This window comes from Pteronotus mesoamericanus, unplaced genomic scaffold (genome assembly GCF_021234165.1).
Source record: "Pteronotus mesoamericanus isolate MK-2021 breed Mesoamerican mustached bat unplaced genomic scaffold, CSHL_Meso_final contig_75, whole genome shotgun sequence".
Lineage (NCBI taxonomy): Eukaryota > Metazoa > Chordata > Mammalia > Chiroptera > Mormoopidae > Pteronotus > Pteronotus mesoamericanus.
Genome location: NW_026555249.1, coordinates 5,500,581 through 5,517,841, shown reverse-complemented (window position 1 = coordinate 5,517,841; position 17,261 = coordinate 5,500,581). Strand labels below are relative to the sequence as shown.

At 46.2% G+C, this 17,261-nt stretch overlaps 1 protein-coding gene across 1 annotated transcript in view; it reads left to right on the top strand.

Moving 5' to 3' along the window:
- Positions 1-17,261, top strand: part of ADAMTS12 (ADAM metallopeptidase with thrombospondin type 1 motif 12) — a 230,100-nt gene that overhangs the window by 187,782 nt on the left and 25,057 nt on the right. The window contains exons 19-20 of the mRNA XM_054583922.1: positions 469-1,587; positions 10,696-10,848. Of these exons, the coding sequence (XP_054439897.1) occupies positions 469-1,587; positions 10,696-10,848 (1,272 nt within the window). The remainder of the gene's footprint in view (positions 1-468; positions 1,588-10,695; positions 10,849-17,261) is intronic.

Below are 17,261 nucleotides of genomic sequence, written 5' to 3'. Positions count from 1 at the left end.
TGGGGTTTGGGTGAGATGATGCGAGTCCTAACTATGGAGGGAAAGGTTCACTGGAACTCACGCCATAGACTTCAGAGAGCGTCTAGACCTTTCACATTAATTCAATAGCATCAAAACCCTAGGAGAGAGATTATCACTATCTCTTTAAAAGATTAGGTGACTTATGCGCATCTTTGCCCTCTTGGTGAATCCATGATCCATAGCTCAAAGCCCAGCGAGACTTCATTTATACTGTTGTGGTTCGTATTTTCAGTTTGTGGAGGTTGGTCGTGAGCCTCAGCCGGTCTCCAGGAGATACGTATTTCCATGGGAAACTAAAGGAATACAGAAACAAAATATAAACGTGTAAAAACTGACAGTCGCGGCTGCACAGCTCCGTTTCTCCTGGGCCTGCCCTGGCTTGTCAGCCTGAGCGTGAGAACCCGTGCCTCCTTCCCACCCAGGCTAACGGCCGTCTCTCTTTTCCAGTGTTCCGTGTCCTGTGGTGGTGGAGTGCGGATTCGCAGTGTCACATGTGCCAAGAACCACGACGAGCCCTGCGACGTGACAAGAAAGCCCAACAGCCGAGCTCTGTGTGGCCTCCAGCAATGCCCGTCCAGCCGGAGAATTCTGAAACCCAGCAAAGGGCCAGTGTTCAACGGGAAAAGGCCGCCCACATCTGAGCACGACCCGTTAAAGCCCATCCCACCAACGACGCCCAGTCCCAGGATGCTGACCACGCCCACAGTGCCTGAGCCCGTGACCACAGGTGCTCCGGCAATCCACAGCCCCCGTCCCACTGCAGCCTCCAAAGACCTGGATGGGAAACGGTGGCCGAACAGTTCCACCCAGACCGCTCTGGACACCCATGATGTCATTTCCACTGGAACTACTTCCCAGCCCTTCCTCACCACCTGGTCCCTGAGTATCCAATCAAAGGAAGAGAATGTATCCAATTCAGACCCCGGTCCTACCTCAGAGGGAGACCTTTTAGCCACAACCGAGAGTGGTTTGGACTTGTCATCTTCCAGCAGCTCCGTGACTTGGCAGGTGACTCCATTTTACAATACCTTGAGCAAAGAGCCAGACACAGAGGTTCCTAGTGGCTCAGGGGAAGACAGGGAACAACCTGAGAACACAGATGGAAACAACTCTGTAACATGGACCAAGACCATAGCACCGGGAAATGATGCTTCAGGGGGAAGAAGTACAGGAATGCCACTTGGACCTCCGCCAACGCCTTATCTCTCGGAGGCATCCTTGTGGCCACCTGTCAGCACAGTGACAGAAGGACTGCTACCCAGCCAGGGGCCCACTACACTCAAAAATGGCACACCCAGGGCCGAGGGGATGGTCACCGGAAAGCCAGTGAACACCCCTCTCCCCCTGGGGGGAGACCACCAGACAGCACCCTCAGAAAAGCCGGTAAACCACCACCCCCCAGCACTTCCAAGCAACATGAACCTGACAGAGAGTTCTGGACCAGTCCTGACCGAGGAAGATGCAACCAGTCTGATCGCTGAGGGGTTTTTGCTGAATGTCTCCAATTACAAGCCGCTCTCGAGGGGCCACAGCTCTGCGCACTGGGTCGTTGGAAACTGGAGTGAGGTGAGAGCCCCATGGCTTGCCCCGAGCCGGTCTCTCTCTGGGAAAGCGGGAGGGGTATTGCATTCTTGTGCTCGTTTCAAAATGGGCTTGCAGGAAATACGGTCTAATGTGGAATCAATGGGAAGTGATCGGATTTATGCGTTCACCTCCCTCTTTGCCTCCCTAACTCCAAAAATAGGGGGGCGGGGAGGGATCTCCAGGAAAGAGAGCAGATGTAGTGAGGTCTGGGTCAGCCAGCTGTGTGATAGTGGAGAGTTCAGTTAATCTCACAGAACCTGCTTTTTACCTGTAGAACAATAAACCTGTATAGATCATCTCCAGTGTCCCTTCCAGCTATAAGCTGGGACGATCCTCTGATGATGGCCAACTAAAAGGGCACGTTCCATTCAGAAAGCTAAAGTTTGAGACCGTGGTTTAAACCTGTCAAGTAATAATAGTTAGAATGGAAATCTAACACCACATTCTTTAAACGAATTCTATAGCTCACTGTGTTAATGATTTCATGTTTGGGGCATGTATTTGTTTTATATACAAAAGAATCATTTTGGCTTTTTAAAAAGCTAGAATATAGAGGGAAAAGAAAATACATGATGAAAAAATGTTGGCCCCTATTATCAGGCTTTAGGAATTTGGCTAGACATTTGTTTTTCCATTTCTAGAACTAATTCAAAATCATTTCTCACTCATTTGAATTGCAAGTACACAGTATATGTACTTGGGAAAAATTATTTGATGACTCAAAAGAGGACTTTGTGGCAAGATAATCCCATGTTCAAATCACTCGGCATTTTTATGACATTTCATGGCTGATATATGTAGCTAAAGGGAAGTGAAGCAATAGTAGCTAGTATAAAAAACAAATTTAATTTATAAAACATGTTAATTTCCAAATCTCTTTTATATTCAATCTTTTATTCTCTCCTTTTTACAGCGCTGAGGAGCAGGTAGGGTTTGATTTATATCAGTTTATAAATACAGAAACTAAGATTTCCAATGGTTCAGTGACTTGTCTAAGGACACTTGTCATTTGCATGATGAGCCTTCTAACCCTTTCCACTCTAATCTGCTGTCTCTAGTAAATTTCAGTACCAATTGACAACTTAGCTGTATAAAATTTTTTTATGAATTAATAATCTATCATCTTTAGTCATAGAATTGACTATATTGGCAATAAGTAGGTAAATTCAAACTTTCAAAAATTTTTGTTTGCATTTGAACTCTGTTTTCACATTGATTCATGTGTGATTTTTTAAAGTAAATTATCACCTTTCCTGTCAATGTAGCAGCATCCTACTATCTCCATTTGCACGTAAAGAGTACAGGTTCAGGAGAAAAAATAGATGGTCACATTTAGAGGGATGGTCTTATGATTCCTGGCATTGTAGTCTTTTTTTTTTCCCCATTGGGAAAGTTCATATGGGCTCCTTGCAATGAGGAGGGTGTTGACAGTGAGCATTTATAAAGTGTGTGCCATGCTCTAACAGCATGATTTTATGCTAAGTAACATGAATTCTCTCCTTTAATCCTCACCACTGCCCAAAGAGATTGGTAATATTTTCCCCATTTTAGAGATGAGAAAGCGGAAGCTGAGAGAAGTAAAGAGCTAGCCAGGATCACACACCCTCACGAGTGCTGGAGCAGGGATTCGACCCCAAGCAGACACACTTCGTAGCCTCTGACCCATTGCTTTGCAAATGAGAAAACATCACTGCTCTCTCTGCCTTCTGTTGTGGCAGTTCCGTCTTATAAAAACAATGCCGGTTGAGAAGTCACCCTGGGTAGACAGATGAGAAAATCACAAAGTTTACAAGAAAGTATTTTAAAGTAATGTTGAGGGCTCCGTGGTTACTTTTGAGATCACAGGGCCCAATGATCCCTATACTGTTACCACAGTGGGTTCAGCCTAGAAATAAAATTGAGCTGTTCCTGTTTTGTGAGTGACGTCCTTGTAAGGATGTCCTTGAAAGTAGGACCCTCAAATGTACCTTTCCTTCCAAGCACGTGCGGCATCCTTAAAGGACAGATAAATGGGCTTGTTGTCCTCCGTCCATCAAAGCAGTGTGGGCAGTGGGTGGCCTCTGCACATTCAAAGAGAAAGAGAACACATTACGGAAACTGAGTTAATTTGTATGAGTTTGTTAATTAACTAATGGAGATGTAGTCTGAAAGCACCTATAATTAAAGACACTGTGGGCCTTGAGAAAAGTACAGCTTGGTCCAACAGAATATGAAAGAATGGGTGGTAAAAAGGCCCAGGTATAGGGTTGATGTCCGAATAATTGAAATACGACGTGTACAGTAACTGTATGTAATTAGAAACCACACACACACGAGGCTAGGCTGTTGTAACAAACAGAGCTTACACGTTGTGGTTCACTACAACAGGAGTTGACTTCTCACTCACGTAATAATACAAGGGAATTCTGGGACTGCGATGGTGGCTATAGAGAATGAGGCTCTGATCCACCCATGCAGTCATTCGGGAACCCAGGCTGACGCTGGCTCTGCCACTATCCTCTCCCCATAGCATGAGGTTTGCCCTGGAGTCACCATCCTAATCTCAGAAAGGGAAAAGAGCATAGAGGTCGTCCTGTAGGAGGTTTTATGGGCCAGGCCTGAAAGGGGCATGAAATACTTCCGCTCACATTCCGTCATCTAGAACTCCGTCACACGACCAAACTCAACCACAAGGCAGCTGAGAAATGTAATCTAATTATGTGCCCCGGGCAGTAGAGAAGAAAGCTTATGGCCGTGAAGCAGTCTCTGCCACTGAATGACATGGCCTTCTGTGTGGTTGTGGAAGCTCATTCTGGACGCAGTGAGGATGAGGGACTTGACCTGTTGGGAGGTTACTTCAGCGGTCTAGCTGAGGCGTGTGAACTCTGACCAGAATGCTCAGATGACAAGGGAAGGAGAAATTCAGAATACCTCTAAGTCCAGGGGCATCCAACCTTTTGGCATCTCTGGGCCACACGGGAAGAAAAAGAGTTGTCTTGGGACACACATTAAATACATTGCAATGTAATCACAAAAAAACTCATAATGTTTTAAGTAAATTTACAATTTTTACTTAATTTTGTGTTGGGCCACATTCATAGCCAGCCTGGGCCACATGCGGCCTAAGAGCCATGGGTTGGACACTCATGATTAGAGTTCACATCAGTAGGACTTCGTGCATAATTGATGTGGGGTGTGAAAGGAGAGAGGAGGAGAAGGGTCTGCCATGACAATGAAGTTGGAACCCTTCTGAGGTGCCAAATAAAAACTGAGTTGGACCCCAAAACTGAGATATTGCACACCATATAAGCGGAGTGAGTCTTAACAGAGGCAAAGAAAGGGGGAGTGATGGCTTTAGTTTTAGATCAAGTGAAATTGGTAGTACCTCTGGGAAATCCGGATGATAACCAACAGATGTTTGTATGTGTGGGTCAGAGGTTCTTGAGAGAGGAGAAACCTGGAGATAAGATTTGTAAGTCAAGGCCAGTAGGTACAAGTTAGAGCCTTGAGAGGGAAGGATGTCACCCATTAACCTGTGGGATGCCAAGAGGAGTGGGCCAGGGACGGGACTCTAGAAAACATTGCCATTTTAATTAGGACGCTGGCTAACAAAGAGCTCCCACATGGGAGTCTAGTCAGGGATAGTCTAATACTTTAGATGTAAATCAGGAGGAATGGCACCATGGATGTCTAGGGACATGAGGGCTGGCAGTGGACATGATGGATTTGACAATGAGCTGGTGACTGTGGGGAGAACAGCGTTTATGTTGAGATGGAGGGAGGTACCAAGGTGCAGTCCAGAGGGGAGACACTTTAAGAAACTATCACAGCCCGCAGGTGGAGGAGTCCCCACATTAGGGCTGTTCATAGGGAAGGACAATCCCTTCTCTATCCACAAGTTAATATACAAGCCTTATTAAAAAGTAGCCTTAGGATGACCCAGAAATTAGTTTCTTTTCCCACCCTCTTACCTTTTACAATCCCCAAATCCCAGAGCAGTTGTAGAATTATTGAAGTCAAATATGTTCTAATGTTTTTGTCCTAAAGATACATAACATGTGATAGTTCATTGATAAACATAAATGGATTCTATGAGAAATTACTATATCCAAATAAACTAAATCAAAATATAAGTACACATGAAACCTCATGACTCTTTGACCCCAGAGGTTAATCAAGATACACAGAATTAATTCGATCTCCAATGTCATCATTTGACTTCGACAGAAATAAACTCTTATTGACTCCATCATAGCTCGCCCAAAGTTTGGCAACCGTGGTGGAGCCAAGCGAGAGCTATTCATTCTAGGGAGTTGGCTGGAGAAGGGAGCCGGCCGGGACGGCGGCGTTTGTCGGAGCCCCGCGGCCGGGGCGGACGTCTGCACCTGGCAGGCGCTTCCTTCATGGCCGGGCTCGGCGCCTGCTCCTCTGTGCAGCTTACGAAATAAAATGTGTAACGCAGAAGTGCCCGAGAAGATCCGGACTCAAGGAAAACTCTGGGTTTTGAGAGTTCCATTGTCCCCAGTTTTTTATTCTGCCTATTTCTGAAGCTGTTTATTCAGGGTCGCCCCCCCCCTCTAGTGCCGCGGCTCTCCTTTCCATCAACGCGTCTGAGAAACCCGTGCATCACCATTGACGTCCATCTGCCCCTTGCTACTGAAAGAACCCTACCAGTTTTTCTGTCAGTGTCACCGCATCATTCTGTCATCTCCTCTTTCTTTCTTGTTCGTTGAGGGCCCCGTGTTTTCCAGTCTAGTGAAAGGGCAGGAGGCATTTGGAAGAGCGGGGATGCTTTGGCTGCAATGATGTGGCGAGGGGGCTGCAGTCCATGTCTACCAAGGATGGTAGAAGTCCTGCCACATGCGGGGACGTCCCTTGGAAGGAGGAAGTGTCTGGTGCAAAATGCCCCTAGCGCCCCAGGGGTCAAGAGTGAAGGACTCTCTTGTGCAGGACACCTGCTGAACACCTCCTTGCCAGTCTGTGCACTTCGGCCTCGCCCTTCACCATTGCTTTCCGCACATCATCACAAGAGATGCTGGACTGCCAGGTTAGTCTTCCAAAAGGAATTTTCTAGCCATTCCAAACTCCTGCTCACAGACCTGTAATGTCTCTTCATTACTTATCAGAGCAGATAAAATCCACTCTGTCATCCAAACAGACTTCCCAACCTAATCCAGCTTTCAAACCCAATGCCTTCTGCTTTTCTTCACCCACCCGAAGCTTCAATAAATCCAAAATCTGTTTCCCCAAAACCTTCTGCCGCTTTAAATCCTACCTGTTCTTCAGTATCAACCTTCAAGCTGCTTCTTCCATAAGACTCTTCCTGACCCTGAAGACGGGAGTCATTTCTGAAGTTCCTTCCCCTTGACCTGCAGTCCTCACCACGCCCCCGCTTCTGTGGTGAAGGGCTGTTCATGTCCCCCGCCGCACCCAGCAGGGTCCTCTAACTCACTGTGATTTCAAAAATTAAAGAACAGATGTAAAAACCAAGTTAACACTATGAACAGGCATAAAGCGTGAAGCCAGACTTTCTGGCTTGAGTCCTCTCTGTACCCCAGCTTCCTCATCCATGAAATGAGGCGGGTGATATGCCTGACTCATAAGGCTGTTAAGAGGTAAAAGGAATAGCTCAGAGGAGTGTGGGCACTTAGGAAGCACTCAGTGTTTACTCTGATATCTGTTCACAAAACAGGAAACGTGTTAGGCGGCGTGCTAGGGTGTGGCTCTTATTTCGACAGAAATCACCTCTCGCTGAATTGCCTCCTCATTCAGTCGGCTCCCCTGGGCCTGTCAGTTCAATACAAGCTCTGCAGTTGTGTAAATGGAAGTAACAGTGTCCTTTTCCATGACCTTTCACGTCCCTCTACGTCAGTTCCAGGGCCAAACACCCTGAAACCCGCTCCTTGACCTGTAAATCGGTTCCCATGTGGTGACTAGCTGTTTCCAGGACAAAGTGAAATGTCCCGCAGCTTCCCCAGAGTCCTCCCTTCTCTGATCCCCCACTCCCACTCTGAAATTAATATAAGTGACAACCTGTGGAATCCCACCTACTATTCCTGCTTTCCGTGGGCTTCCTCCTGGCAGCTTTGCCTCTGGACCGCTCTTTGCTGCTTAGATCGAGACTGTCCAAAAGGAAAAAGACAAATGCGTGCTCAGGGCATCCGAGTCTAGCAGGACTAGATGCAGAGCCTGGAGACAATATACATTTATTTGCAACATAATATGGTGCAAACAATTATAGATGTCACTTGAGATTTACCACCCATGGTCATCACCAGCCTGGTAATTTGGTCTTCCCAACTCCTTTCCTGGGTTTAGGAAAATGTCATGTTTCCCTCCATGTTGCGATACGAAATTGACAATATACTGTCTGTGTGACCTTGAGCGTGGCTTCTAAACTCCCTGGGCGCCAGATATCTGGAATGGGACTCTTAATGCTGACCTCGCAGGTGTGTTGTGTTCAGAAGGTAACACTTGTAGAGCACTGGCCGTGTGCAAGAATCCTCTCTTTGGTCCTCACAGCAACCCAATGAATGAGGCCCAAGTGTTTTCACCAATATTTCATGCTAGGAAAGTTAGGAAACTACAAAAGATCACACAATTAGCCCAAATGCAGAACTTTAATTGTACCCTGCATTTCTGAAGGTTATAGAAAAATGTAGGGAAGACACCTGTTATGTTGTTATATCAATTGTCTATTGCCACGATAAATGCTAAATAGCAAACAATCCCAACACCTCAGTAAACATTTGTTTTTGTTCACGAGTCTGTAGCTCAGCTGGGAAGTTCTGCCGATCTGGGCTGAGCTTAGCTGATCTCAGCTTGGCTGGTCATGAATCTGCTGGAGTGTTGGCTGAGGGCTGGCCACTCTGGGATGGCCTTGGCCGGGTCACCCGGCTCTGTTTCACATGTTCTGTCTTGCTGCAGCAGGCTGGCCCAGCTTTATTCTCAAGGCAGAGACAGGGTCCGAGAGAGGGCGCTGGAACAAGCCAGGACTCTTGAGAACTGCACACCACCACCCACTGCATTTTATTGGCCAAAGGCTCAAACACAGTCCTGATTCAAGAGCCGGGGAAATGCCGGGTTGGCCAAAAATTCTATTTAGTTTTTTTCCATAAAATAAAAGACACATTTTTCATTTCCACCAGTAACTTCATTGATTTGGATATTTTGAGTATGTCGGCTACCTCCTGCTATTGGCTTCCAGTGGGTAGAGGCCAAGGGTGCTGCTAAACACCTTCCAATGCTTAAGACAGCCCCACAACAAAGAATTATTTGACCAAATATCAATAGTACCGAGAAACTTTGCAAACCACTCTAGACACATTCAATCAGTCATAGCACCTTCCCCATGCACTGCATAAATCTTTTCTTTGTGTTTCTGTTGTGTTTTTACCTTTCTTGAAACAAGAAAGCATAACATGCCAAAAATGTTGGGTATTTTCTTCTATCTTCAAGATTAAAATGACTGCACAAAAATTCACTAATTTTGATGGGAGTTTTTTCATTTTTTTTTTAAATGCACACTAATACAACAGCTGTCATAATACAATCTTACGGAATTGTTTGGAATGAAGTTAAAGACTACTAAGCACTACTAGAGCCCTCGTATGGACAAAACTAGATGAGCTTTTTGGCCAGCCCAATATAGTCCACTGCCTGATGAGAGGAGCTGCCAAGTCCCATTGTAAAGAGCATGGGCGAGAGCATGGGGGGCCACCAGGGGCCCGTGGTCAATGCACATCAGCTGTTATTGTCTCCATTAGGTACACATTCTATCATGCAGAGGAGGAGGTGGTAGGAACTTAAGAGAGATACAAACCAAACCCTAAACAACTTTAAGGAGGAGGAGTGATTACCTCCATGAGCCAATTGGGAAAAATGATGACCAATGCTGTTTTGTACTCCTCCATTTCTATTATTCTATAATATAATAAATTCATCTACCTGGGAACACTATTATGTTCTATATGTGTTATAACACAAGAGCTTGACAAAGTAAAACATGAAGTTATATGGAGGACGAAATGCAACAAGAGAAATGTAAGGCTGGTTTTTATTTATAGCTCATCAAAAGAACTTCCAAAAGTGTCATAGATGGAACTTTCACCCCCTTTTTCAGTAGAGCAGAGCTGTGTTTTACATGCTTAGAATCAGCCTCTCCTTCTGAGGATGGGCAAGTAAAAGCAGCCATGTGAAAGAATCAGGCATGTAGAATAAAAGAAATTATAAGGGGAAAGCTTGTGTAGTGTTCAAGGTGCTCCCATGCTAAACCCGAGGTATTTAAAAATTGTAAGCAAATGAAAACATCTTGTGAGGAATGGGCTGTACATGTGACAAAAGGGTGATTGATTTTTTCACCACCAGTGGGTCAAGTAGTGAAAAGCCTCATGTTGTAGCATCTTTCTAACTCCCCGTGTTGTCTGAGGACCTGTGCATCTGTGTCACCTGGGAGCGAGTTAGAAACGCCTGCTCTCCAGCCGCACCCCAGACCTCCTGGAGCAGAAGCTGCATTTAGCCAGGTGTCCCGGTGATTCCGGTGATTCCCGCGGACACTCAAGGTTGAGAACTGCTGTAACAATATCGTACTGCGTTTTGGAGGCAGGAAATCCTAGCCTTACTCCTGGGGCAAGCCAGCTTTCCAAGCCTTGGTTTCTTTATAACAATACCCATCTCTATCACAGTTTGTGATGGCGAGGGCTAACTGAGCTAATGTCACTGCAGTGAGGTACAGATATGAGGTGAGAGGCAGGTGCTTGGGTCTGATGTTCACTCAGCCTTGGTATGAAATGCGGCAGTTGGGCACGCAAGCCAGCATATCGGGAAGCAGATTCTCACTTGCATTGGGTTCTCCTCCCACATACAAATGAGGCCTTCTCAGCCTGGCTGTTTATTGGGATCATCTGGGAAATTATTTAAATTACCGATGCCCACGCCCCCCCAGCTGAGATTCAGGTTATCTGCCTGGGGCAGGGGCCGCATGCTGGGATTGTTTAAAGCTCCAGGGGCAGTTTCAGTGAGCAGCAGAGCCTAAGAACTCCTGGCGGCAGGATTTGAGGGGCTGGGGCTCAGGAAGTGGCGCTCAGCTCTGTCTTCTGTCCCCTAACACAGTGTTCCACCACGTGCGGGCTGGGGGCCTACTGGCGACGTGTGGAGTGCAGCACCCAGGTGGACGCCGACTGTGCAGCCATTCAGAGGCCTGACCCCGCCAAGAGATGCCACCTCCGCCCCTGCGCCGGCTGGAGAGTGGGCAACTGGAGCAAGGTAACTTCCCAGGCTCAGTGGTGGGGGAGGGGGGTAAGCAAGGTAGCTTCTCGGACTCAGCTGTGTGTAGGGGGTGGGGGAATCTTTTATAAGCATTTGCTAAAAAAGTAGGTTTCTCGCCTCCCTTCTTACCTCCCTAATGCCTAACTTCTTTAATAAAATAGCGGGTGAGTAAATCATAGGCATTACCATAGACGTACTACTCTTGTGTACAATGGTCTTAGAACAAGTACACACTTTTTCTTAACTCACATGTTCTTATGGGTCCTTTCCCTTGCCAGATAAACTGGGAGAGGGGGGAGGTAAATTTGCATAATTAATTGCTTGTCCAGCATGCAATACTATTTCTAAATTACTTAAATTTAGCATTAGAATTAATAATTATACATTATCATGTGTATAATTAAATCATGGCTCAGCAGCTGCTCACAAAGCAAGTATTACATCGAATCTGCCTGACTTAGAATAAAGGGAAAGCTAAGCCATAAAGAAGAATTTGGTCTTTAAAAGGATATTTCCTGTACCGATCTTTTTCTGTGATTTTTATTGTCCTTGCTAATTGGGTCCTGGTTTGTCATTTTATTGCACTGTCTGGAAGTTCTTGTAGAGGCCGCATCGGGTTTGAGGATTAGCTCGCCTCGGAGCTGTGGGGCACTCACCAGGCCCAGGCGGCCTGTCCCGAGGACGGGGCTGAGCCAGCCCCTGGGGGATTACAGCCCCAGACTGTAACACGCGGGGCCGTGGAGGGCTGAGAGCCGCCTGGCAGGAGCCGGCCCAGAGCTGGGAGCACACATGCGCCTGTTTGCCAAGCACGCCCAACCCTAGGATGCCCGTCGGCCCTGTCCTCTCTGGGGAGCCAGCCTCCCTCACAGCCTTGACTCAGAAGGGAGAGCAGAGCCCCCCCAGAGGTTTGGCGAGGCTGGAGTCCTCGTCTAGTGGAGAGCTCACGTCCCTCGACGAGCCGCGCTCCCTTGGCCGGTGTCTCCCTGGACACATCTGGTTCCGCTGGCGACCTTACCTGGCAGACAGGAGTGTGTGATGCCGTGTATCTGCTCTAGGCTGCTTTTCCCAGAGCGAGGCTCTGATCTTTGGGAGGAGAGGAGGACTGGGACGACTCCCCGAGAAAATTGCCGGGCTTTTCTTTGCACCGCCCCCGCCACCCACCCCCAAACCTCCCTTTCTCTGTTTGCCTAACATTGTTCTTTCAAGGATGAATGCTGGCTCTTGTTTCTCTCTCTGCCAAAGCATAACAAACACAGGGGCCAACAAGGACTAAATGCTTGGCTATAAATTCTCTTCAGTATCCAGAAATCGCCAGAAACATCTTCTATCTCTGAGCAAGTCCTAACGGCCCACTTTCCCATCACTGGGACTAATTCTTTCCATGGAAATGACATGGCTTGTAAAAAGGGCAGATGAGTGAAATAGCTCACACTTCACGGAGGTTGCTTCAGTTAAAATCCTAGGAATTCTAGCTGGTGTAAAACTCAGAGAGAGAGGCCTGGAAGCCCTCCTCTGGGGCCTGACTGCCTGCTCTGCCCGTGCATCCCTTCCCTGGGTCTCTGGGTCTCCTCTCCCTTGTGGCTGGGAGGGTGGCAGGTAGTATTAACCCCTACAGTACTCCTAGTGGTTCTGCAGAAGATGTGAGATGCATCAACTTCTACGAGAATGTGGTAACCACCACAGCTGAAATCTAATCCTCAGAGTTACCCAGTCCTATCAGTAAAGAAAATGTCTCTTTTTTCAGGATAATAGATACACCTTATGTCAGGGATACTGTTTAACTACTGATAGTCAATGAGACTATCATTGTTTGATTTTTCTGACTATCATTATGGATATTACCTGCATAACTCTTTTTTCCCTGGAAATGTTAGTTTAGATTTTATCTCACATTTTGATAATGAAGAGAGACTGTTTTGACTCCTATGTTATTAACCACACCATAAGGATGTCTGAAGAGCAGATTATGCATAGGAAAGATTCGAGGGCCTTCTTAGTTTCACTGTTCCGTCAAGACAAGTAAGCTCACTCAGAGGCAAACCTCCAAAACCTAGAGTAGGAAAGTGGACCCCTGGTTTTGCCTTTAAATATCCAGCAGGTTCTGCTAAGTTGACAAGTTTGCCTTTAAAAAATTTTTTTTTCTAATCCTCATGTTCTAATCTTTCACTGATGAGAGAGAAATATCAATAGGAGAAAGAAACATTAATCCGTTGCCTCCTGTACATGCCCTGATCAGGGATTGAACCCACAACCTTTTGGTTTACGGGACAATGCTCCAACCAACTAAGCTTCCCAGGCAGGGCATGGGTTTGCCTTTTCACAGGTACTTTCCTTGAGGGGAGAATTCTAGTTTTTGCCTTGAACCTTCTGCATTATCCCACCAATCTCTGCTTAAGATCCAGAGAAACTTTACTTCTCAAAGGACTGCAGGGCATGCTGCAGCCTCACCTGAGCCTGCAGGGAACTCTCCGGTAACTCTCCTCTGCTGTCTGAATTGCGGTTGTTTTACTGGCTTGTTCTCTATCACCACTCACGTCCTTGCTGAAAAGCCTGTTACAACTGTGGACATATTCTCATATGTGACAGTAGAATGAGACTTCACATTTGCATCTCCAGCTTTACAATGTGTAGACGCAGTTTTTTCAGAATGACTTGCTCCATCTTGATGCCTTAATCTGTCTGGAACCAACTCAAGGTCGTAGTTGTCAGGTTTTTCCCAGAGACATACTTGGGAAGAAGTAGTTCTGCGGGACTGAATACTAGAAGCAGTGCTGGGCTGGGGATCAGAAACATCTGGGTCGCCCCACCCCCTCACTCGGTCACAGACCAGCATGTGACACTGGTCCACTCATCTAACCTCTTAGGAGCTTTAGTTTACTCACCTCTGAAAAATGAAGTGGAGAATATTGCCTCTACTTACCTCATAGAGTTGTTAAAAGGATCCAAGGAGAGAATGTGCAACAACTTTGTAAGTGGTAAAGATTGTTCAAATGAAACCCTGGGCAAACTGAGTTCTATGTAAAGGTTCGGACTGGCTCTTATGTGTTTACTAACCTCTGGCTTCCAGGAGCAGAAGGCCTGTGGGCAGGTGACAGTGGAGTAAGTCCTGTCCACCGAGTGACTGGCTCAAGCAGGCGTCCTCCCCAGTCCTAAGAAGATAAGGTGCTCAAAGTGTCTATGAGCTTTGAAGGACTTGACCTACCATAGGCCCTGGCACTTGCCAGATAGCGCCATGAGCCCAACATTATGCAGGAGCATTAGATAAGGAATTTAATTTGGATCTAATACAGAACATTCTTTATAATTCCCGCTGAGACAAAAAAGCTTGGAGTGTTCACGTCACTCACACCTGATCACACACCTAGTCCTAAATACTGTTTCAAGAAACCGTCACCTGGGAGATGAGTCATTAATTTAATTACAGCTTTTCACAAACAAAGGAAACACTACATGATAAATACGTGCATTGATTGTAAGACACGTGGCAATTCAGAATATTAAAATTTGTATGAGGAAAAAAACGTGAGTCTTGTGATGAAAAGTGCAATAAGTGACAGACGAGCTTGAAAAGCCCTCAGTCAGGTTTGACGCCCAAGCTGCGTGTCAGTCACAGCTCCCACGCCTCCTGACGGAACGTTCCCCCTGCACCTTCTCAAGTTTTGTAAACCAGTGACTTGACAATCCCTTTATTATCTTTCTGAGAATGAGCTCTGCCCTTTTCGTAGTTAAATCTAAGAGATCTTGACTATTTCTGAAATGAATTAGAAATACATTTACATTTTTCTGTTGGAATGTTCTGTTTTCCCACCTCGGTAATGATGCAATTTTATTTTAGCAGTAGTTGACTTTATTATCTGTAGCTTTGCTGGAAAATAGAGAAAGTAGTAGCTTTTCCTTATGACCTTGGGTTTCCTATGTTTGTTAATATATTTGCACATATTGCTAGTCTTTCTGTTTGATTCTATTTCTTGTCTCTGTGTTTATTAGTTTTTACAGATTGTCATTGGCAGTGCTACACTGTTTTAGATGTGGATTTTTACAAATGAACTGAATGGGGAAAGAGCCACTGTCTTGCTGAATACAACCAGTCCCCAATTTTTATATATAACATGTTCCCAAGAACAGAAAGACCAATATGCAAAAGTCAAAACACAGAATTGCAGGTTATAGGGGAGCTTCTGTCCCCAGAAAGCTCAAGTTGAGCCCCAGGAAGGTGGATCCTATACCGAAAAGCACTGCATTTATTACCCTCTTGGTATAATGTGTTGTATGCCTAAACTATCATCCTGTCTTGACAGCCCTGAGGGTTTCAGATTAAGGGATCCCCGAAGAGGAATGCCGAGTGAGTAGAAGCCTTTGGGACCACAGGAAGCATAAAGCCAAGAACACCCTAGTTGAGGGCTGATGTCCAGACCAGGGGGCCGCCCCATGGTGGCTCCCACTGCTCTCTGTCGTTGTCCAACCCGCCTCCGCTCTAGCGCTCGACCAACCCGCTGCTCCTGAACGAGCTGGTCATTTCTCAGCACCGTGCTCCTGGGCCTGCCATTCTGTCCACCTTGAATGTCTCCCACCCTATTTTGCCAGCTGAGTGAGCATCTTCTCATATGATTCAGTTCCAGCTTGTTTCCTTTATTCAAGCCTTTCCTGACCCCTGCAGGGAAATGGAACACCTCCTCCTTCATGCCCTGACTAGATCATGGGCAACTTATGGCAAAGACTCTTTATTCCTTCTACTCATTTATGGCACTTGTCCCTGCTGCTAGATTGGGATTCAGAGCCTGGAACGCAGAAGTGCCCAGCAACTGGGAGGAAGGGAAGTGGGGGTGGGGGGAACAGATGGAAGGACAAATTTTGATGCTGTTCAACACAGAATTTTTGGAATGCATTATTTGATCTTAAGGGCCGTAGGAATCTGTGTAGCATAAGGAAAGCAGCAGAAAAGAATTCTTTCTGTATCCGGGCTTAATATTTGGCATGCGACTTGGAGAGCAAGAAAGTATTCTGAAATCAAAACAGCACAAGTCTAGGGATCCCATACACTGACGCCACTCCCAAATGTCGGGACAGTTTAGCTGTCTGGTTTACCCTCCTCCTAATACCAATGGAGAAACAGAGGCTTAGGGAAGTGATTAGTCCACTGTTATGCAGCCAGTTGGTGTCAGGGTCATAACTGCAGGTAGTCCCCTCCTCTCCCAACCCGATTTTCCTTAACGTCACTATAATCTTCTGAACACGCTGTGTGCATTTCATACGTCAAATACAACACAAGGGAGAAATCATTGTGATTTCAATTTATCTCTGCCAGTGGCTGCAGTCCACTAAGGGTATTTTCATTCTACCTCAGTCTGGTGTGCAGACTCTATCTGTTAAACAAACGGATGCAGCGCCTGGAAAAATTTTAGGCTTGGGCACAGCTGGGCATGAGCCAGCCTTTCTGCTCTCATTAGTCTGGGTCCTGCCCACAGTCTGGTCCACAGGTTTGGAAACATGAATGCAAATGACCCTCCTGTAAGGCAGTAAGAAAAGGCATATAATAATTGGCCTTCCACACACAAAGGGAAAACAGTGTTAGGAGTGGAGTGATTTAATATCCTACCCCTGCCCTTCTGCTTACTGAATCAGAGGAACTTTTGAAAGTGGAATAGAAAAGTCATAGCTTTAGTGAGCGTCTTCCCTTATTATTTAGTGTTCAGCATACTAACAAACTTCATTTTTCTTTGAATGGGGATCCCCTCTTTGACAAAAGGGTAATACCATTTTGAAAATTCTATTGAGGAATGTCAGATTACAGAAAATAAAACCCCCTTTTACACCTATGTCTTACGAAATTTCCTCTTCCTAATAAAGAGTTTTCTTGTTTGAAACATGTGGTATTTCCCAGAAGTCTGTTTTGTCAGACAAATGGCTGCTTTGTGTGGAAATGATTAGCCTACTTCCTCATTTCTTTTGTGGCTGATTTTAAGTTGGCAGTTACTCTTTTCTCTGTGTACTTACAGCGTGGCAGGAAAATGAAGTCTCTAATGTGTTTGGGTGGGGCGGGGGCTGTCTTTCAAGTGTTGCTTATTTCTGAGAAGCTCCCCACACGGGTTTATGGATGCATTAGAGCATCAGTCTACCCCCTTATCTCCCAGGCCCAGACCTTTCCTCGCTGCGCCCCAAGGTTTGAAGTCAGGTGGTTTGGTGCATTCTTGCCCGGTGGCAGAAGAAGAGAGGTGGTTTGCGATCTACCTCTACTGAAAGGTTATGAGGGATTTTCTCTTCCCACCTACAACCCTACAATTATGACTAGTCCACCGCGGCCAGAAAGGGAGCGCGATTTTTTACTCAGTTGAGAGGAGGCCCCATGAAATCATCCCTTGCAGCCATGGACACACTTTTGGGAGGGGAGCATTTTCTCAGCCAAGAAGGCA